Below are 22,764 nucleotides of genomic sequence, written 5' to 3'. Positions count from 1 at the left end.
GCTGCCGGGGAAGTGGGTCTGAGAACAGCAGTGAGAGCAAGTGCAGCAGAGATGTGCTGGGCGATGGTTAGAGAAAGGAGTAGGTGGCAGTTTTTGCAAAGAGGAGAGTCAAGGAGAATGAAGATCTTTTAATAAATTAATTTTTAAATATCATTTTATGACACAGTTTCATAGGTTCTGGGATTCTTCCATCCCCTCCCCAAGTCCTCTCCCCATATTGAATTCCTCCATATTGTTACAGTAGTACAGTTCATATCCAGTCATGATTCCTTCATTGCGGGCATGGACCATGCAGAGAGTCCAGCATCTTATTGTCCAGATAAATTCAACAGTTTCATTGGGAGACCATCCTTGGTCTGAAAGTAGAGCTGGCAGAATATCATCTCCTCCAATGAGATGTCACTACACAACTTCAACAACAGGAAGAAACATTGAAATTAACAACATCATGAAGTTAATTAACATGGTATTGAGTGACCAATATGTTAGAAAATGCAAGTTCTTAACCACATCCTGTAACTACTTCCTTGGCATCTCAATTTTAGTATATACACAACCAGCTGCTATAAACCTTTTTTTTTTTTTTCCATCTCCCAAGCTAACATGTTTTTGAGTTTAACCTAAATCAGAGTGGCACAGGAACAGTGGAAGGATCAACATTAACATCATATATATAACAGCTGAGTACAAACTTAACATCAAAGTTTCTATGCAGTTACATCTTGTTTAGCATTAACAGTCATAAATTGATAAAGTTTTTTGGGGAGAAAATTAAGCCACAATTTAAACTTTGCAGTATATAGTGATTAAGCATGGTTTTACAGAACTTTGCATTTTAACAATTGAAGAATAGAAAAGTTTTAGGCAGGTGAGCAGGGAAAGCTCCAACAACCCAGTGAGTGAGGAAGAATTAAAGATCTTAAAGGCAGATGGGCCTGGATAGAGCCATAGTGCTCACCTGGCTTCAGCATGACGTTCAAGGCAAAAGTGTGTTGTGATGTGAGGGACTGTTGAAGGATTGTGTTTTAGGAACAGGGTTGGAGCAACACTTGTGTAGCACATGGGAACTTCTCCTTTCACTTGGCTGTTCAGCTGGGCAGGTTACAGATATTTCCATTTCAAGTATTGAAGCTATTCTGCCTCTCCAGGGGCACACAAACACCCAGGGGAGGAGTCAGCTGATGGGATCCTGTGTCCCCTCCTTTTCAAGATTTCCAAAGTCCCACTGATTGCCTGGGAGAGGCAGAACTCACGGGGATCATAGCCATAGTTTGGTAACTTTTTTTGTGTGGCTGAAGGAAAGATCCTTGTGTTAGGTAGAAGCCCTGGGAGATTTGCTTTTCTTCTTCTTTTTTTAAAAATTTATTTTTGAAAGGCAGAGTTAGAGAAAGAGAGAACTACCACCTGGCAGTTTACTTCCTAGATGCTCACAATGGCTAATGCTGGCCCAGGCTAAAGCCAGGAACCAGGAGCTTCATCCAGGTCTCCCACATGGGTGGCAGGGGTCCAAACACTTGGACCATCCTCTGTTGTCCTTTCCTGGCCATTAGCAGGATGCTGGATCAGAAGTGGAACAGCTGGGACACAACCAGCACCCGCATAGGATCTGGCATCACAGGCAGTGGCTTTACCCACCACGCCACAGTACCCAGCCCCTAGCTTTTCTTTATAAAAATACTCACCAAAACTTTAAAAATTTTGATCTTAATATTGTTTATAAAGTTGGAAGGGATACATGCTCATGTGGGCCTCCAATTAGGGTGGAGAGGATCAAGGTATGGAGGAAGGTGAGTGAGACAAATGTTCTTCTCTTTTTTATTCTCCTGACCTTCTGGGGGAAGGAAGGAGAAGGGGCCACTCTTTGCTGTCAGACTACATCAACACCTGGGGATGGGTAACAGTCATTTGATGATGCCTTAGAATGTTCTGAGGGTGTTCCTTGAATAGTTATGATAGTTCTGAGATATTGTTGGCTTTAGTGCACCACGGTTGAGGAAAGTCTTTCTCAAGTCTATTGGCGGACCAAGTCCACCTCAGTGTACATCTGTAGACCCAGATACTTGCTGCAAAGCTTGGCCAAGAGAGTTGTCCAACCTGTTCTGCTTTCCATCCTCTGAAGAGGCACTTGATGTCCTCTGCTGGCCTAGATGAGCTGGCCATCATGTCCCCCTTGTGCATCTAGTGATGCACCAGCAATCAAGGAGGCCTAGTTCCAATACATGCACTCCAAGGTTGGACCACATAGCTTGTGACTTTCCCTATGGCTGAAATTTGAATCCAGTGATCTAGTTGGGGAGTCCCTCAAGAAATACTGCCTATGGTGACTTTAGACTTGACTCTTGTGTGTGCACCAGCTAGTTCAGAGTCAGGTCCACTCCGTCTCCTGCACCAGCCAACGCACATACTGGTGATGCTGCTGCCTCGTTAGTTCCTCCCCAGCCCCATCTCTCATGTGAACTGACAGGTGCTATGACCTAGCCCAGCCTAGCCTGCCATAGGCCTGGTCTTCACACACATTAGCAAATGCCATGACCTAGTTGGGGTGACCTCCAATAACTCCCACTAGACCTGCCCCCAATCTTGGTTTTTGCTTGTACCAGATCTAGCCTGGTCTGTCCCACGTCCCATCTGGCTCTCTTGCTCACCCGTGAATGCTGTAGGTTAGTTCAGCCTGCCCCAACCCCAGATCCGGTCCACATATATGCTGATGGGTACTGCTGCCTTGACCAGCCTGGCCTGCCCCCAGCCCTGGCTCTCATGCTCACCAGCGGGACCTGTAGTGCAGCAAAGTAGTACCCACAGTTCCCTTACCAGCTCCCCTTCCAGCCCCGGATCTTATGTCTGCCATGGGGTAGTGAGGTCCAGCCTGACGTGACAGGCATCTAGTCCTGGCACTTGCCGTTGTGTGCTGCTGCCCAGTTTGAGATGGCCTACCCCATTCCCAAATGGTTACAACAGTCAGGACTCTGAGCTGGGCTAAAGTCACGTGTTAGGAACTCTACCCAAGTCTCCCATTACGTGGCAGGAATTCAAGTACTTGAGTCATCCTCTGCTGCTTCCAGGGTGCATTAATAGAAAACTAGATTGGGAAGCTCAGCAGCAGCTAGATTGGGACATAAACTGGCAGTCCAGTATGGGCAGCATTCCAAGCAAGGGCTTACCCACTGCATCACAACACCTGTTCTCCACTGCCCCTGCAGCCTTTGAAACTGTTTATACTTATGTAAACAACAGGGAGCCACTGGTGAGTTGATGACAACTAAATTTGGCATGTTAGAACTAGAATGATGATCGCAAATACAGAGGGTGGGTGAGTTGGAGGGGAAGTGGGCTGTGACAGTTGACTATACCATCAGCGGCTGTTGACTGTAGCAGGTAGGAAGGAGCGGAGACAGATCCCAGTGAGATTGAGGAAGTAGAATTGTTGAGAATAGTCTGGCAAATGTTTGGGGAAAATAAAAGGAAAAGAGTCAGGGATTCCAAGTTTGGTTTTGTATGTGCTAAATTCTAAGGGTCTGCGGACATCTCGATGGAAATCTGTTGGGTAGTTGGAGCCAGCACTTAGAAGACTGTAGGTAGCTGATACTTACAGTCTTGAAATAGTTGATATTATGAAGGGAGAAAGATCAGAAGGCTGTGACAGAAAAGGGGAACTGCGAAGTTTCAGGGTGGCTTTGGGGGGCTTGTGGTTAGGTTGGAAGAAGTAAGAGTGCCAAGGACATGGAGAAGGAGTGCTCATAGGGGTTGGAGGACAATCAAGGAATGGTCATATAATCTGAATTGCTTCCGATGACTTCCCATAAACTTGGCGATTTAAAACAACAGCTTTTTTTTTTTTCACTCGTACAGTTCTGGAAAGTCAGAAGTTCAAAATCAAGTTATTGGCAGGACCTTATCCTCTCTGCAAACTCCAGAGAGAATTAACCCTTGTTGGGTTCAGCTTCTAGCTTCTGGTGGCCTCAGAGCTTCTTGGTTTGTGACTGTATATCTCTAATGCCTGCCTCTGTCCGCACATGTGTTTCTTCCAAGTCTCTCCCCTGGGCATCTTCTTAAAGGATATTTGCCATTGGATTTAAGACTTACCCTGATAATTGAGATGCTTGATTTAATCACATCTGCAAAGACTCCCTTTTTACAAATAAAATCACATTCACAGGTTCTGGGGTGGACATTAGGATGTAGACATACCTGCCGGAGGCCACCATTGGGCCAGCTCTAAAAGCCGAGAGAAGAGATTTCGATCTACCAGAGTCAAAAGCTCATAGAGGTCAGGTGAGAGGAACACTGGAAGCTCCATTGGATTTAGCAACAGGAAGGTTAGTGATGGGTTTATCACAAGAAGCCCCGCTGCCATAGTCAAATTGCAAAGAGCTAAGGATTTTTTGTGTGTGTGTGTGAACTTTTAGATGGTAGGAGAAAGAAAAGGAAGATCTGGGGTGCTGGTTCATTTGTTTCCTCAAGACGGAGGATCCTGAAACACTGTCATAATGTGGAAGGAAGGAACCAATCAGTAAAATGGTTAAAGAAACCTAATTGAAGTAGATTTTCCTCGATCATTGATTCTAGTACTTGGATAGTCATGGGAGGGGTGAAGTTAGAAATTGAGAATAGGCAGAAGTTTGGGGAGAAGTGTACAGGATTGAAGTGGAAGTTTAGTTCTCACATCAGATTCCTAGCGTTTTCCCACAATGTTAGTGATGAGGAGAACTAACCTGTGTCATCAGCTCATCTAATTTTCCATAGCAGTCTTCCAAAATGGGATGATAATATTGGCACTCCACATTACAGATGAGGAAACTGAGTCTCGGAAAGATTATGTAACTTGCCCAAGGTTGCATAGCTAAGAAAAATTGTAGGACTGGGGTGGAATGTGTGCCTTTAGCTAGCTGCCTGTCAACACCAGGCACTGGGGTTTCCCCCTCTCCATTCTGTGGGACATGACAAGTTTCTTGAGAGCTTGTTTGGAGGTTCTAACAGGGCAATGCAGCTACGCGTATACCCTTGACCGAAAACTGGTCCTGCTCTAGCGGGATGGTCATCCTCTTCAAACGAGCATGCAGCTTTAGGAGGGACGCACATGGAGCAGTGAGGGAGGAAGGGGACACCCCCGTAGCCAACCAGATCGGCCGAATCAGCCCTGGCGATCAGTGGGGTGACAGATATTGTAGCCAGATCGCCATCACATCCAGGAAATGAGTTTCTTAACCAGAGTCTCAATGGCCAGGCTAAAATCCTGCCCCTGTCATTCCTCCTGACAGTCACACCAACGTTAAAATCTTGGGGGAAGGGCCTGTAGGGGGCTTTTGGGAGATGATAGAACTAAGCAGGTAATATTGAAAACTTTCAGCTTAGTCCTGGGTTTGAATCCCAGCTCTATAGCCTATTAGATATGAGACCTTGGAGGAATTTTGTAGGGTTTCAACCCTCATTTCCTCATCTGTAAAAGTTGCTTTAATAATATCTACTTCTCAGTGCTGTCAGGATTAGACTAGATAATATATGTATTTTAGTTTCTGGTGTATATTAAGTGCTCAGTAGTTTTAATTCATAATAATAATAATAATGATTTATTACATGAACAAAGTGTAACTTTTCACAGCCATGGTCTCAGGCAGCTGTTTCAGACCCTGGGGCTGAAATCATGCCTCCCCCTGCCTCGCCTCTTGCCCAGGCCCAACCCCATGTTGGCCTCCGAGGACTCACCAATCCTCAGGCTGCATGTTCATGTGAGTGCCTGCTTTGCAGACCTGATCCTGGACCAGCAGGAACTGTCCAGTGACCTGAATGACAGCATGAGGGTGAAGGTGCGGGAAGCCCTTCTCAAAAAGCATCATCATCAGAACGAGAAGAAGAGGAACAATCTCATCCCCATTGTCCGTTCCTTTGCCGAGGTCGGCAAGAAGCAGTCCGACCCACACTTGATGGATAAACACGGTAGGGTGACTGGGAGGGATTGTTCTCTGTATTAATGTAACATTCGGGCACTAGTAGGAGGTGCTGAGTCATGGGGAAGTGGGGGCTGTATCTGTCTAGTATGTTTCTACATCACCTTAGACACCTAGGATGTTTGGTAAGATGACTGGCTGGCACCGGTGCACATCTCTTGCAGTGCTGCATTTCTGTGGACCTGACACATGAGATTTGTCCCCCCCTCCCTCAAACGATGTGCCCTTTGGGAGATATTCAGGGTCAGGATAAGTTGGGCCAGAGAAGGTGATTCTAGGAGGGGGAGGTAAAATCTTATTGTGTGAGCCCTTGAGTCACTCATGAGCTTGTCGTCATGGCTTTACCACCTTGAAAAGTGTGACGTCAGGTGGCCTACCAAACCTCTTTATCACCTGTGATATAGGGGTAACTAAAGGACCTACTCCCCAAGTTTATTGTGAGGCTTCCGTGAGTGAAGCCATGTTAAGGCCATAGTGCAGCATGGCAGGTAGACACTCCATGAAGCTTGGCTGTTGTTGTTGGCTCCATTTCAGGGAGGGGCCAGCCAGGCTCTCCTCTCTGTTCATCCACCGGCCTCCACATCTGCTGCATCCCTGGGCAGGGGCATGCCCAGGTGTCCACAGGGTGGGACATGCCCAGGTGTCGGCAGAGTGGGGCATATCCAGGTGTCCGCAGAGTGGGACACGCCCAGTGTCCGCAGAGTGGGATAGCCCCAGGTGTTCACAGAGTGGGACATGCCCATGTGTCCACAGAGTGGGACACGCCCAGTGTCTGCAGAGTGGGACACACCCATGTGTCTGCAGAGTGGGACATACCTGGGTGCCCACAGAGTGGGACATGCCCAGGTGCATGGGGGTCTCTGCTCCATCCTTCAGGTTCAGGCTTGCGGCTTTGCCGGAGACCCGAAAGAGGCTTGCGAATGTGCTCAGGAAGAAGAGACACAGTGGCAGGACCCTTAGCACCGAGTGTTAGGCAGGAAGCCAGGGAGGAGCAGAGCTGGCTTCCTGGCCGCCAGTTCTCCGTGTGGACTGTGGGAGCAGACGTGGCTAGGTGATGGTGGATCAGGTGTGGAGGGGAAGGCAGTGACTCTGGGGTCTGTTTGATTTTTTTTTTTTTCCAAATAGGTCAAACTGTGTCTCCCCAGCCTGTCCCGACTACACATCTTGAAGTAAAAAATGGAGTGAATTGTGAACACAGTCCTGTGGATTTAAGCAAGGTGAGCAGAGACATGGGTGGTAGACATTGAGGCTTCCATTTCTCTCCAGTGAACTCGGGTCCAGTTGCTGGAATCTGGCTTAGCTTTAGTGTTGAGAGGCTCACATCACAGAGAGAGCAGATGTGGCCCATCTGCCTCTGCACATGCCAGCGTCCTGGGCAGGGCTGACTCCCCACGCTGCAAACACACGCCAGCCCCTGACCTCCTGGTCTCCTGCAGTTCCTCCCACCTACATGGATTTTGCCAATACAGTATTTCGGCTGCTGTCTTCCCGGCTGCCTGTTGGTTGAAACCTGTGGACTCTGAGGCCCAGGCCATCATAGAAGCTTGCAGAGGCTTCTGCTCCCAAGCCCCTCCTCACTCCAGTGCCCATTCAATGCTGTCTCTCTTGCCTTTTTTTAAAGTTTTATTTTATTTGAAAGGCACATTTACAGAGGTAGAGAAACAGAGAGAGAGAGAGAGAGATTCACTTCCCCAGAAAGCCACAGTAGCTGATGTTGGGCCATGTGGAAGCCAGGAGTCCAGAGCTACTTCTGTGTTTTTCATGTAGGTGCCATCTTCTTGGGTCATCCTTTGTTGCTTTCTCAGGCCCCCTAGTAGAGAGCTGGATCAGAAATGGAACAGCCAGGACTTGAGCCAGCATCTGGATAGCTAGCGTCACAGGTGGTGGCTTCACGTGCCATGCTACTACACTGGCCCCCAGTGCTGTCCTTTGGAAACACTGTAGTGTCGTGCCTCTTCCTCTGCTCAGAGAGCTCCACGATCGATTTAGAAAACCTGAAACCACTGACAGAGCATGTGAGTATTTAAAAGGGAAAGACTGGGACGCAGCGCTTCAAAAGCATCTGTTTGGGAGGAAGCGGGGGGCAACGGAGGCAAACCAGAATATCTGGATTTTAATTCTCTCTCTCTATATATATATATATAAAGATTTATATATGTACTCTACAAGACAGAACAGTATTGGGAGAGGCAGTATATGACCTTCTGTCCACTGATTCATTCCTCAGATAGTTGCAACAGCCATAGCCAAGAGCCTGGAACTCCATCTTGGCCTCCACATGGCTGGCAGGGGCCCAGGTACTCAGGCTGTTATCCTCTGCTTCTCCAGGGATGTTGGCAGGAAGTGAGATTGAAAATGGAGCAGCTAGAATGGGAGGCTTGAACCTGCACTGTGATATGGGATGTGACATTGTAGGCAGGGGCTTAAACCCAGAAAGTCCCAGAGCTGACAAGACCCAGCTGCTCCACTTCCGATCCAGCTCCCTGCTAATGTGCCTGGGAAAGCAGGGGAAGATGGTCCAAAGGTTTGGCCCTTGCTGTGCAAATAGGAGACCTGGATGGAATTCCAGTCTCTGCTGGCTTTGGCCTGGCCCAGCACTGGCTGTTGCAGCCATTTCAGGAATAAACCATCAGAGGGAAGATTTCTGTCTCACTCCCCCCCCTCCCCCGGTAACAGTGCCTTTCAAATAAATAAGATAAATCTTTAAACAAACAAAAAAGCTCTTTGATTCTGGGCAAGTCGTTTTCCCCTTTCTGGGTTTCAGATTGTTTCATTTAAAGGGAAAATATGAGACTAATGCAGTGTATACCTTATAAACCTTATGGAAATTTCGTAAGGTTCCAATAAAATAGCATGAAGAAACATGTGCTGGCCAGTGTGACGTGTGAATGGGAAGCCCGAGGAGGGTGACTGAGGGTTCAGGTGACTGATGGATACAGCTGTCATGGGGCTCTTTTGGACTTCCAGGTAGACCTGCATTTCATGAAGAAGATCCCCACGGGGGCAGAGGCTTCGAATGTTCTGGTTGGGGAGGTGGACACCTTGGACCACCCCATCGTGGCCTTCGTGAGGCTGTCCCCAGCCGTGCTTCTCTCAGGCCTGACGGAAGTGCCCATCCCAACGAGGTGACGACAAAGATGAAACTACTTACAGGAACAAGTGGAACAGACAAGCTGATGCCAGAATTTAGTATTCATGATAGTAGGAATGGTTTTTGATTTTCCCAGCAATCTGGAAAAAACTGGAATGTGTTTGATTAATTGCCATGCAGAGGAATTCTAGGACTCGGGGGCTGTGAGTGCACGGCACCTGTAGCTTGGGCACGGAGAATTACTGCAGAGTACTAACATGGCAAAGGCCAACCATGTGCCTTGCTCAGAAGCCCTGGTCTTGCTGACCCAGTTGCAGATCTCCAACCAAGGCAGAGGTGTCCCCCCTCACAGTTCTGGTGGGATCTGTGCTTTGCAAATATGCCTGCGTTGGTCCCCAAGACTGGCCCTGCACACTGAAGCAGGGGACGCTGGTGACTCAGGGCCCACTGGTGAAAGACACAATGTCAGTTCCTCTACAAGGCTTCCTTGCTGTTAGAAAAATGGGAAACAGATAACCCTGACTCTACGCGATAAGGCCAGCGGGAAGGAAGGAAAGAGAAAGTGAGATTTCTTACTGGTTCACTCCCTGAAGTAGCTGTGACTTCCAGGCTTAGCCCAGGTCGAAGGCAACGGCCCAGAACTCTGTTCAGGTCTCCCATTCATGAATGATACCATACAGATAGCTACCAGTGCCCGAAATAGAGGTGTTAGGTTGAGGCAATTCACAGTGTACCATCATTCGTATGTCTCCTTTCTGTTAGACAGGAAAGAAGAATTTACACTGTTTAGACAGGATTATTCTGTTTGCTCACCCTAATCTCCCTCCTTTTGTGTTTTGCCAGGTTTTTGTTCATCTTGCTGGGCCCAGTAGGGAAAGGTCAGCAGTACCATGAGATTGGCAGGTCCATGGCCACCATCATGACCGATGAGGTACATGCCCTTCGTTCATCTTGTAAATGTTGATTGAGTGAGTGAGGCCCTGTGATAGTTTCATGGCGATTGCAATGCCTGCTGGGTGGCAAGTGGCCGGGGCGCTTCTCTGAGAGCCTCCTGTGGCAGACTGAGTCTGCTGGGGGAGTTTGTCATCAAGAATGCAGAAAAATCGTTTTGTCTGGGAAAATTATCATTGCGACGTGTGATCTCTGCAGAGTTACGTTAAGGCTGACCTAACTTTCTAGATAGGATGGTTAACTAACTGTATCCAAGCAATTTGCTTAAGAAACTTGACTTCCATCCCAAATGAATAACCAGTCTGCATGGTGCCACGTGGGGTCGTTTGGATGCCCTGGTGGTCTGTGCTGAGGCCACGCCAGTGTTTTGTGTTGACTTGCAGTAGGGTTCTCCACGGGTGTGCCTCAGTCAGTATAATGTTGTGTGAACTGTGTGTCACCAGTTCTTTTCCACTAGAGAGCTTATCTCCTTACTCATTAGCAAGTTCATCTAGTTTTATCAACCATTAAGATCAAGACATTTTTCCACGTTTTTCCTTTTTTTTTTTTTACTTCTTTGTGTAGATTATAGAACTGTACAACTTTAGTATCATGTCTTAACTCTGTCTTTTGAAAAATATTTATTTTTTTTAAAAGATTTATTTATTTTGGGCCTGGTGCGGTGGCGCAAGTGGTTAAGGTCCTCACCTTGCATGCCCGGGATCCCATATGGGCACTGGTTCTATCCCGGCAGCCCCGCTTCCCTTCCAGCTCCCTGCCTGTGGCCCGGGAAAGCAGTCGAGGACGGCCCAAAGCTTTGGGACCCTGCACCTGCGTGGGAGACCCAGAAGAGGCTCCTGGCTTCGGATCGGCATAGCATCGGCCGTTGCGCTCACTTGGGGAGTGAATCATCGGACGGAAGATCTTCCTCTCTGTCTCTCCTCTCTGTATATCCGCCTTTCCAATAAAACATAATAAAAATTTTAAAAAAAGATTTATTTATTTTTATTAGAAAGTCAGGTGTACAGAGAGAAAGAGAGACAGAGAGGAAGATCTTCCATCCACTGGTTCACTCCCCAAGTGGTCGTAATGGCTGGAGCTGAGCTGATCCGAAGCCAGGAACCAGGAACCCCATCCAGGTCTTTCACACGGGTGCAGGGTACCAAGGCTCTGAGCTGTGCTCGGCTGCTTTCCCAGGCCGCAAGTAGGGAGCTAGATAGGCAACAGGTCCTCTAGGAGATAAACCTGCGCCGATATGGGGTCCCGGCACATACAAGGCAAGGAATTTAGCCGTTAGGCTTCTGTGCTGGCCAAGATTTATTTATCTTAGTTAAAAGTCAGAATTACTGAGAGAGAGAGAGAGCGAGAGAAAATCCCTTGTTCACTTTCTCAAATTTTCCACAACTACTGGAACTGCAGCAGGGCCGGTCTGAAACGGGGAGCCAGGAGCTTCCTAAGGGTCTCTCACATGGGCCCTCCTTTGCTGCTTTCCCAGGCCACCAGTGGAAACTGGATAGGAAGTGGGACAGCTGAGACAAGAATTGATGTCCATATGGGGTACTGGCACCATAGGTCGTGCCTCAGCCTGCCACAGCACTATCCTGGCCGTTCCCATATTCACTTTTAAAGTTCTTTTATCCTGGAATTTCTCTAACATTTTCTTCCTCTTACATCCCCATGGCAGAGTTAAAAATTCATCACCATATCCATTGATGAGAGTTTTAAGCAAGATTGCTTTGAGCTTCCTAAGGGTCTTTTCTTTCCCCTAGATCTTTCATGATGTGGCGTATAAGGCGAAAGAGCGAGATGATTTACTGGCAGGCATTGATGAGTTCCTAGACCAGGTGACGGTCCTTCCGCCAGGAGAGTGGGACCCATCCATTAGAATCGAGCCACCCAAAAATGTCCCTTCCCAGGTAACGTGTGCGTGTTACCAGTAGTGGCTGGTAGTGCTTATTGAGCGCCTCTGTAGACAGAAGATGGTGTTGGGTGTGTGCTGAATAAGCCAAAATGGCTTTTCAGGGCACCTGTGACATCAGAACAGTTTAAAAAAAAAAAAAGAAGAAGAAGAAGCTACAGGAACAGAGATTGGCTCAGGTGTGACAGGGCAAGACAGGACTGCTGGAGATGAATTTGAAGCCACAAATTGAAGGATTGATATGGAATGAAGGCAGGCAGGTGAGAACATCTGACGTAGTGTGTCTAGTCCGAAGCCAGCTGGAGGGAAGGGCAACTTGTAAAGAAAGAGCGTGTGGAGTTCCCATGTGCTTTATGACACTTGGCAGGTGGATAGAAGACTCAGGTCACACACTGCAGGTGTCTGCACGAAGCCTTCCCAGCAACATCTGCCTCCCCCCCCACATACTGCTATCTGTTTTGGACACTTGACCCACATCATCCCCCAGGGCTGTGTGTTCGATGAGGTGGAGTGAGGACCACACAGAAGCTAATCTACAGCTGAAATAGGTCATTGCAAATGCCCCCATTTTTCTGTTTCTGCACCAAATACGGAAGGCAGCTGCTGTTGAAGAGCAAGATAAATTAGCCCTCCCCCCAAGGAAAGTCCATAAACTGTATCACATTTGAAAGCGGCAGGCAGTTTTGGTTGCTTTGGGTCACTTCTTCTGCGCTCCTCTCTGATGCTACTAACTTTATGGTCCTCTGTTAAAAGGAGAAAAGGAAAATGCCTGGGGTTCCAAATGGAAACGTTTGCCACATAGAGCCTGAACCGCATGGGGGTCACAGCGGGCCGGAGCTGCAGCGCACTGGGCGGTAAGTTTGCCATGATGTCACTTACTGCCCACAAGTTGCACAAAGGAACACGGCATCTTTGCAGCCTTCTCTCTACTTGGTGATTTTTTTTTCAAGTGAAACTTATGACTGTGCATATATTATACCTATGTCAGACACTGTATTCATGCATCGGAGTTTCTCAGACCAGCAGCATTTTCTGCCTCACTTCCAGTTCTTCCCGCATCCTCTGCTCCGATGTGAACCCTGTTCGCTTTACTCGTGTTCTGACTCCTGATAGCATCCTGTGACTCAGCCTAGGTGGCACTTCCTTTGGGAAGCTGTCTATGACCCTGTTGATGGAGTCAGGCATCTCCACTGGCTGGTCCCAACGCTGAGCGCTGACCCGTCTTGCCCATGACTGCCCCGATCCTAGGTTATTATTGTCATTGTCTTTCCTGGTAGCCTGTTTGCTGCCATGGGCAGGGCCTGCGACCTACTCCTGGCACCTGGCACAGTAGCACGGGCAGAGCAGGTACTCACCATCTGACACATGAATGGGTACTTTTGAAGCAATGCCATTCCGTAGCCTAGACTGGACTAAGTGTATGTAAATGTTGGGTGATCATTTCAGATTGGGAAGATAGGAACATTTTAGATGTGTGTGTCTCTCTGAATGAATAGGCAGCCTGTTCTTTTAGGCCAAGATATTGTTTTAAGGTTTTTTTATTTTTATTTGAAATACCAAAGAGAGAAATACACACACATGTAGAGAGACAGAGACAGAGAGAGGTCTTCTATCCACTGGTTCACTTCCCAAATGGCTGTAACACGCAGAGCTGAGTCAGTCTGAAGCCAGGAACCAAGAAATTCTTCTGGGTCTTCCACATGGGTACAGGGTCCCAAGGACTTGAGCTATCCTCTACTGCTTTCCCAGGCCATCAGTAGGGAGTTATATGGGGACATAGAGCAGCTGGGACTAAAACTGGTACCCATAGGGAATACCAGTACTGCAGGTGGAGGATTAGCTTGCTACGCCACTTCACCAGCCTCAATAGGGCAGGGTTTTAAGGACAATTATCCAAGGAAGAGGCTCTCTGTGGAAGGGGAGGGAAGCAAGCCCCAGACTAGAAGGTTTTGTTCCCAGGAAAGAAGGTGGTCAAGGCATGTAATATGTTGGGCTGGCATGACCTTCCAAGGTGTGGGGCACCGTGGGAGAAGGTAGGGACTGTGGCTGTGGCTCTGTGAGTGGGCTGCCACAGCAGGACCTGCAGGACACGGCTGAGACCATGCAAACAGTGTCACTGTCTCTACTGGCTTGCTTCCGCCTGCCTTTTTTCCTCCTCCCTCAGCACTCTGCCTAGTGGAAACTCAGGGTTGCCTTGGAATTGTGGGCAGCAGCCCTTTATTTTCCCCTAGTCTTGGGAATTCCAGAAGCCAGGAGAGGAGACTGAGACCTAGGAAGTGTGGTACATCACTAGCAGGGTACTGATGGGAATATATGTTCTGGTTGGAGGAATATATTGGAGAATAGAGGCAGAGAACTGTTCCCTGGGTGGGAAGATTGATGGAAAGAAGGCCACATGATGAAAGGGGTCTTGGGGAAAAAGCGAACAACCTTCAGGGGTGAGTGAGGCCTTTTCTTCAAAGTTGGGAGAGGTGTGGATTTGTTGGGGAAGCCTGCTACTGAGAGCAAGTCAAGGGCAACATCTGCCCTTGGATGGATTCCAGGCAGGAGTTCACGTTTACTTTGGCATGGACTGGTAATCCTCCAGACACACCCAGGATTTCATATGTTTCAGAGCAGTGCAATCGGGCCCAGTGTGATGGCTCAGTTGGCTAATCTGCTCGCAAGTGCCAGGATCCCACATGGGCACCAGTTTGTGTCTCAGCTGTTCCACTTGCCATCCAGCTCCCTGTTGTGTAGGACGGCCCAAAGCCGTGGGACTTTGCACCCATGCGGGAGACCCAGAAGAAGCTCCTGGCTCTGAATCAGCTCAGTTTCGGCCATTGTGGGTTCACTTGAGGAGTGAACCAGCGGATGGAAGATCTTTCTCTAAGCCTCTCCTTCTCTGTAAATCTGCCTTTCCAATAAAAAGAAATAAATCTTAAAAAAGAAAAAAGTAATGGAGTTGAGGGAAAGAGGGTATCTCCCAAACAGAAGCCCGTGCAGAGGTGGACTTTGAGGGTCACAGGCCTTGAGGGAGCTCGTTTTTGCCCGATTACACAGGAGGGTTGAGAAGGCAAGTAGGCTGGTTCCCAGCGGCTGCTGGGCCTAAAAAATAGTGCCTGGTGTCCCAAGACCACCCACAAACCCTAAGTACCTTGCCTCACAAAGTCAGAAAGGGTTTGAAGCAGTTCTGCCGTAATGTCATGTCAGAAACTTCTGGAATTGACGAAGATGACAGGATAGGTTGGATCCTCTTCTTGAGCTCCTGGCGTTTGCTCTGAGTGCCTAGTAAAGGACCTCAAGATGTCTGCCTCCCCTTGTAGCTCCTTGGACCTGGTTACCCACTGCCTGTGTCAGGGATCACAGCTCCAGGCCAGCTCAGGAGCCTTTTGCAGCCTGCCATGTGAACCTTCCTTCCCTGTAGATGGGTGTCCTAGAACTTTCTGGACCTTCCTAAAATACATTAGCCTGGGCTTTGCAAATATTCAGACCTTAGTTGTTATCTCTTTGAGATGCAGAACCTACTGTATACATATCATGTTGTATGACCTTGGGCAAAACTTGAGTCTCAGAGCCTTGGTGAGGTACAGCTCCTGTGGTCTGGGTCAGACCCTGCAGGCAGTTCCTCTACCTGAGCTGGAATACAGGACAGGCATACTCTAATGCAGGTCTCAAGGCTGGTTTCAGCTGTCTCCTCTAAGCCCAGAACCAGACTGCCGCTAAATGCTGCTAAGCTGAGAAAAAGTGAATGCCAACTGCACCTGCCACCACCAGAGGCCAGGAGTGTGATAGAAATGTAAGACAGTGGCTCCCTGTGTCCCTGGACACCGTGGTACCTGGCTAGGGAACAGGGGCGTGGCTACTGGGAGGAAGCCCACTGCCTGAGCCTCCTCGCCCGATGCACACATCCCAGGCCACCTCACACTCCTCCAGCCTCCTGACTTCTTCTTTGGGTCACTTCTGGCTTCAACATATATTTAAAAAAAATATATTAGTATAATGAATTCAGCAATCCATTAACTGTTGCCAACATTTTTGCCAAGCTTGTTTCATCTGTTTTTTTTTTTCTACTCGTATTATTATTTTTTTCTAGGTTGTTTTAAGCCAAATCATCAATACTGTAACCATTCACATTGAACTCTGACTGGTTAATATCATATACATACACAGATGAATTCTTTTTATGCTTGGGATAATCATTAAGATTTCCTCCAAGTCACACTTTTGGTTGCAAATAGAATGCTTGTTGGCTCAAGAGAGCTCTCCTGTACTTGGTGACAAATGAAAGCCAAAGCATTTCTTCATTGCATAGCACACTTTAAATGCTTTTATGAAGAGGGACTGCACTCTGCCGTGTCTCCACAGGCTGTTTGGGGGCTTGGTGCTGGACATCAAACGCAAAGCCCCCTGGTACTGGAGCGACTACCGGGATGCGCTCAGCCTGCAGTGTCTGGCCTCCTTCCTCTTCCTGTATTGTGCCTGCATGTCACCAGTCATCACCTTTGGGGGTCTGCTCGGAGAAGCCACCGAGGGACGCATAGTAAGAGCTTTGAGTCACTCTTAATGGTTTCCAACAAGGCTATTTAAAATATGGGGGTGGCAGCCATGCCCTTAGAAGAGCTGGGAGTGGACTGCCCTGGGCTTGCACTGAGATCGTGTTTTCATTCCTAAAGTTGCTGTGGCCTTCTGACCTCCTACCAAACAGCAACACACTCCTTTTCATAGAACCAACTCTTCCCAGGATGATCATTTTCGCTGGCTGCCCGGTGAAGTGGCCGTGGCCCCAAGGATAGCAGAGGGATCTAGTGCTACTATTTGAAAATAAGATTTAAAGTAACTGTGCATGATAAGTTGTAGTGTAGACAGGATCCTTGTCCTTGCCGTATATTTTGGAAATTCTCAATGGAGTCACTGCAGAACAGTGGTAAGGAATTCAATGCAGATGGGTTTGGGCACTTGAATGATTAAAGAGGAATGATTAAAGAGTGTTACGTGGCGTATGCTCATCCCTCTTGCTAAGACAAAATGCAGGCGAATCACTGCCAAGGTACACGTGAGAGCTAAGGCAGGAGCCCACAGAAGCCAGCGCTCTTTGCTGATGGGCCGTGGACTCATTGGTGGCTTTTGTCTCCCTCCCAGAGTGCAATTGAATCCTTGTTCGGAGCCTCCATGACCGGGATCGCCTATTCCTTGTTTGCGGGACAGGCCCTCACCATCCTGGGGAGTACCGGACCAGTGCTTGTGTTTGAAAAGATTTTGTTCAAGTTCTGCAAGTAAGACCTTTGCTTCTGTGAAGAGTCTAACTGGATGTGGTTGTTGATGTGGAATGCCCGGGTTCAAGGCGGGAGTGAGCAGGCAGGCAGTGCTTGGAATCATCCTGCCTCCCAATATCTGAAACATTTCTAAAATAACAAGTTAAAGAACTTGAGCAATGTCACCAGCCGCTACTGAAGTCTTGACTTTAAAATTTTAAAAAAAATTTTTCCCTAGCCAATTCAAACTCCTCCATTTCCATTGGTGAAGAAGTATTCTATTATTTGAAAGATGTATTTAGAGAGGGAAGTATAGATAAAAAAGGAGAGGTTTTACATCTGCTGGTTCACTCCCTAAATGGCCCTAATGACCGGGTCTGGCCCAGGCAGAAGCTGGGCACCAGTGGCTTCATCCAGGCCTCCTGTGTGGGTACAGGGCCCAAGCACCTGGGCCATCTTCCATTGCTTTTCCGGGCACATTATTACGAAGCTGGATTGGAAGTGGAGTAGCCAGGATTTGAACCAGCATCAGTGAGGGATGCTGGCACTGCAGTAAGTGGCTTAACCTGCTGAACCGCAATGTCAACTTTTAAGTCCGATTTTTATTTAGAAAAAAAAAAGATTTATTTATTTATTTTGAAAGAGTTACACACACACAGAGGGAGGGAGGGCTACAGATCCTTTCTGTGTTCATCTAGTTCCCTGATAGCCACAGCTGTCAGCGCTGGGCCAGGCTGAAACTAGGAGCCAGGAGCTTCATCTGGATCCCCCATGTGGGGTGGTAGGATCCAAGTTCTTGGGCTGTCTTTTCTGCTCTCCCAGGCCTTCAGTGGGGAGCTGGACCAAAAGTGGAGCAATGGGGCTCAAACCAGGGCTCCCATGGGATGCCAATATCACAGGGAGCAAGCTTTATTTACTATGCCACTGTGCAGACACCGTACCTCTTCATATTCTGGTTGCTAACGATAATGGGAGTTCAGCGATGTCCTAAATTGACATTTTTTTTGGTATAATTTTTTAAACTAGAAGTAGGAGCACATGGAACTCGGTTTATCCCCTTTGCCTTACTGCAGGAATGACACCTTAATTATATTTGATGTGAATGGCAGCAGTGCTGTATGCGAGACGGTGCTTGCTGTGGCAGACAGCACTCATGGAGCACTCATCTTCATCATGGCTGTCCCAGGGGCATCAGCTAGGAGGGAGTGCAGCCAGACCTGGGGATAGCCCGAGTTGCGCGGCTACCCTGGACACCGAGAGCTGGATTAGCCACGCTTCCCGGGCAGGCTTCCTGACAGACTCCGGTCTTGTTTCAGAGACTATGCGCTGTCCTACCTCTCCCTGAGAGCCTGCATTGGATTGTGGACCGCCTTCCTGTGTATCGTCCTCGTGGCAACTGATGCCAGCTCTCTTGTCTGCTACATCACCCGCTTCACGGAAGAGGCGTTCGCCTCTCTGATTTGTATCATTTTCATCTATGAAGCAATCGAAAAGCTGATCCACCTGGCCGAGACCTACCCTATCCACATGCACGGCCAGCTGGACCACCTCAGCCTCTATTAGTAAGTATGCTTTCTGCTTTCTCTGGTCATGGGAAGGGCCAAGGGCTTGAATTTCACTGCTGATGTCCTGTGCCCGGCAACTTCTGATAGGGCATCACCCCGGGCCTCTGGGCATCCGGGTTCCTCTGGGGGTGAGCAGACCGAAGGGCCGCCAGGGAACAGCGGTTGGACGTGATGACAGAGTAGTGCTACCCAGCGCTTGTCTTCTGGGTTTAGGCGTTCAAGCCCAAACAGACTGCAAAGGTAGCAGGGAGAATTTGAATTACTCACCAGGATTGCTCTTTGCAAGGACTTGTGAGCCCCTCGACTATGTCCCTGCCCCCAAAAGCACGTATGGGCAACTCTTTAGATGAATAGATCAATCATATCTAAAAAAAAAAAAAAAGATTTACTTTAATTATTGAAAGACAGTTACAGAGAGAGATCTTCCATCTGCTGGTTCACTCCCCAAATAACCAGTCAGGGCTGAGCCAGGCCAGAGCCCAGAGCTGAGAACCCAGGCACTTTGTCATGATCTCCCACCTTGGTGCAGGGGCCCAGGGCTTGGGCCGTCTTCTGTTACTTTCCCAAGCACATTAGCAGGAAACTGGATTGGAAGTGGAACAGCCAGGACTAGAACTGGCATCTCTATGGGATACTGATGGTGCAGTCAGTGGCTCAACTTGCTATGCTACAGGGCCAGCCCCAACTGTGCCTTTCTGAGTCAAAAGTTTCTCCCACTGTATCCTGCACACCTAGAAACATGTATTCTTCACAGATTTTAGCTCCAGAGATTATTCTATTTCAGGATGCAGCACAATGCTGGGTCAGCTGGAAACCCGAAGCAGTCTCTGGCTGGGTTTTCAGCCATGTAGGTGAGTCCAGTCCTGCAGGACATTTCTTGTCTGTGACAGTATTCTCCAACTCCCGATGGGAGATCCTTGTCCCATAGCCCTGTCTGTCCAGCTCTCTCCCTCTGGCCGGCCAGCCCGATGTGAAGGATCTGATTGCAAAGCACAGAGTGTCATCCTGAAACTGCTGCAGAAGAGCGGGTGTGTGGCGAGTGGAGCCATCCGCCCACCAGCCCCGTTCTAGCCCCGATGCGTTTGGTAGCCTTTGAATGTCCCTGGATAGACCCCAAGCATACTCAGATGGGTAACCGCTCTAAGGAAGCAGTGGTTAGGATTCTCTCCAAAGCCTTGTCAGTGTAAGGCGCATCTCATTCGTCGTTAGGCACCTGCTGTGTGTCATGCACTGTTTTATGACCTGGAAATGCAGTGGTGAGCACGACCAAGAATCTCCCCTCATGAGGTTTCTATTCTTGGGGAAAAAGATAGCCAAAGGTGACCAGTCCAGCATGGGGTAGGCCCTAGATCTAGAAACTGTGATTCTCAATGAGACCCATGGTGGTATTTCCTTAGTTGCATTCTGTGCTTAGTTTCTGTGAAGCAGGCATAAAGCCAGAAAGAACCCTTCGATTGTTTAAGTGATTTTATATTACTATATGTGCAATATATGTGATTTTTAATAGATTTTTTTTTCAAAGTAGATTTTAAAAAAGTAAATAAAAGTGCATTAAGGTTCAAAGCAAAATTGAGTAGAATGTCTGGTTTCAGTACATCCCTGCCCTTGCACCCGCACAGCCTCTGCCGTCATAGACCTCCTGCCCCAGCGTGGCGTGTTGGTTATGGGCAGTGTGCCCTGTCACAGTCACTCACAGTCCAAAGCCGATGCTGGAGCTGACACTGGGTGCTGGGCCATCTGTGGGCAATGACAGATGCATACTGTGCTGTCTGCCATCATTGCTCTGAAGGCCTCCGTCATTCTCCTGTTTAACCCTCTGTCTCTCCCCAGTTCCTGACAGATGATGACTTTTTTTTTAAACTGTCCCCATAGTTTTGCATTTTCTGGAGTGTCATATCACTGGAATCACACAGCTAAGTGACCTTTTCAGATTGGCCTTGCCCCTTACTGAAGTATGCGTTTAAGGATCATTCATGGCTTTTCATGGCTTGACAGCTCATTTATTGATTGATTCATTTATTAAGGATTGTTTCTATTGGAAAGGCAGATTTACAGGGAGAAGGATGGAGGAAAAGATCTGTCATCTGGTTCATTTCCCCAAATGTCGGAAACAGCTCAGCAAAGCCAGGAGTGCCGAGTCTCTCTTCCAAGGCTTTGGGCCATTCTCTGCTGCTTTCCCAGCCGTGAGCAGGGAGCTGGAAGGGAAGTGCAGCAGCTGGGACTCAAACCGGTACCCATATGGGATGCCAGTGCTTGTAGCTAGAAAATTAGCCTATTGAGCTGCTGTGGCAGCCCAGTTTATTTTATAAAAAAAGAAAAAAAAAGATTTCTTTCTTTATTTAAAAAGTTGGGTTATGGGAAGAGGGAGACACACAACACACACACACACACAACACACACACACACACAAAGAGAGATTGAGAAAGAGAGAACTTCCATTTTCTGGTTCAATCCCCAAATGACTGCAACAACCAGAGCTGGGCCAGGCCAAAACCAGGAGCCTGGAGCTTTTTCCAGGTCTCTCATGTAAGGTCCAAGGTTCAAGTACTTGGGCTATCTTCCATTGAATTCCCAAGGCATTAACAGGGAGCTGCATCGGAAGCCAGGACACAAACTGGCACCCAGGTGGCATGTTGGCGTTGCAGGTGGTGGCCCATTCTACTGTGCCACATTACCCACCCCAGCTCATTTGTTTTCAGCAGTGAATGATATTCCATTACCTGGTGTACTACAGTTTATTTACTCTTTCATCTATCTAAGGAAATCTTAGCTGCTTCCAATTCTGGAACTGATTTTTAGACCTAAATATAAAGCTTTGTAACTTGCCCAGATTGATTTTTATTTTCTTATCTCCCTCTGTTATTCCAACCTGTCAATATGTTTTTTGAATGTTCATTCCAGCGTTGCATCCTAGAAGGTAAATTTGGTTAATATCATTAAATTCACAGATGAAATAAAGTTGATAATAGTGGCTCTGTGAGTTGACCACACAAAGAGGCAGTTCAGGATTAAAGCATGCCAGGATTGGGAGGCAACATGGTGGTCAGTGAGTCCGGTCTGGTCTAGTCTAGATTTGTATGGAGGAGGAGGATGGGGAGGCGAAGGGAACTGCTGGACACTACAGGCCTGGCTCCGGTATTAGCAGCTGGGAAATGGCCAAGGATACTGCAGTGTCAGGAGGAGCTCCCATCACACCTCCAGCGAATCCCCACTTTGAGCATTCCCACTTTGATGGAGTCTGAAGGGAATGAGATATCCCAGGTTGGAGGAAGTTATGGAGAACTGACTGGGGGTGGCAGGACCTCTTTGCTAGACCGAATGTCACAGCAGGAGCCTGAGAGATGGAAATCCAGCAAGACAACACCTGGGCACATCACAGGCCAAACATGGCTGTCAGCACATTGGGCTGATTCGTTGTCCATCTATCAATGACTAGCAAAAAATTGAGGTGTGGTTGAGTCTACAGGTGAGCCTCAGGTTAGGGGTATAAACTATGCAAAGGAGAAGTGAGGCGGGGATAGACAGTGCCTTGAATCCAGTCAAGGCTAAAAACCTTTAGGTGCAGCCTATCTGGATCTTCCCTTAGAAATCTGCTTCCCCTCCCTCCCCTCAGCTGCAGGTGCGCTCTCCCAGAGAACCCGAGCAATCTCACCCTGCAGTACTGGAAGGACCAGAACATCGTGACGGCGGAAGTCCAGTGGGCTAACCTGACTGTCAGCGTAAGTCTGGGAGGTGCAGGTGCCCGCCCTTTGTGACCATGTGACTCATGGGGGGAAGGAACCCCTATTCTTATTGACTCTTCTTTTCCCTTCCAGAAGTTCTGTTGTACATAAAAGGAAAAGAAAACTCATCATTCCCCAGATGCCCTCAATAGCTGGGGTTAGGCCAGGTTGAAGCTGGGACCTGGCAGCTCTCCCACACAGGTGACAGGAACCCAAGTACCTGAGCTCTTGGTGCTGCCTCCTAGGGTACACACTGCAGCGCACCCTTGCTCTACCCTTGTACTGCTTGCTGCAGCGGGCAAGCAGGGCTGACTTTCCAATCCAGGTGCTCCCATCTGAAAGGCAGACCTCCCAAGCAC

General features: G+C 48.2%; 1 protein-coding gene across 1 annotated transcript in view; it reads left to right on the top strand.

The window, feature by feature from the left end:
- Positions 1 to 22,441, top strand: part of LOC121167243 (electroneutral sodium bicarbonate exchanger 1-like) — a 48,868-nt gene extending 26,427 nt beyond the window's left edge. Inside the window, exons 6-15 of the mRNA XM_040996652.1 lie at positions 5,746 to 5,934; positions 7,071 to 7,162; positions 8,913 to 9,070; positions 9,880 to 9,967; positions 11,736 to 11,882; positions 12,638 to 12,738; positions 16,232 to 16,406; positions 17,006 to 17,139; positions 18,435 to 18,680; positions 22,297 to 22,441. Of these exons, the coding sequence (XP_040852586.1) occupies positions 5,746 to 5,934; positions 7,071 to 7,162; positions 8,913 to 9,070; positions 9,880 to 9,967; positions 11,736 to 11,882; positions 12,638 to 12,738; positions 16,232 to 16,406; positions 17,006 to 17,139; positions 18,435 to 18,680; positions 22,297 to 22,438 (1,472 nt within the window). The 3' untranslated portion in view covers positions 22,439 to 22,441. The remainder of the gene's footprint in view (positions 1 to 5,745; positions 5,935 to 7,070; positions 7,163 to 8,912; positions 9,071 to 9,879; positions 9,968 to 11,735; positions 11,883 to 12,637; positions 12,739 to 16,231; positions 16,407 to 17,005; positions 17,140 to 18,434; positions 18,681 to 22,296) is intronic.
- The last annotated feature ends 323 nt before the right edge of the window (positions 22,442 to 22,764 follow it).

The sequence above is a fragment of the Ochotona curzoniae genome, unplaced genomic scaffold (genome assembly GCF_017591425.1).
Source record: "Ochotona curzoniae isolate NIBS_2020 unplaced genomic scaffold, NIBS_Ocur_1.0 patch35, whole genome shotgun sequence".
NCBI lineage: Eukaryota > Metazoa > Chordata > Mammalia > Lagomorpha > Ochotonidae > Ochotona > Ochotona curzoniae.
The sequence above is the reverse complement of the archived record's forward strand: the minus strand, read 5'-3'. Positions and strand labels throughout refer to the sequence as shown.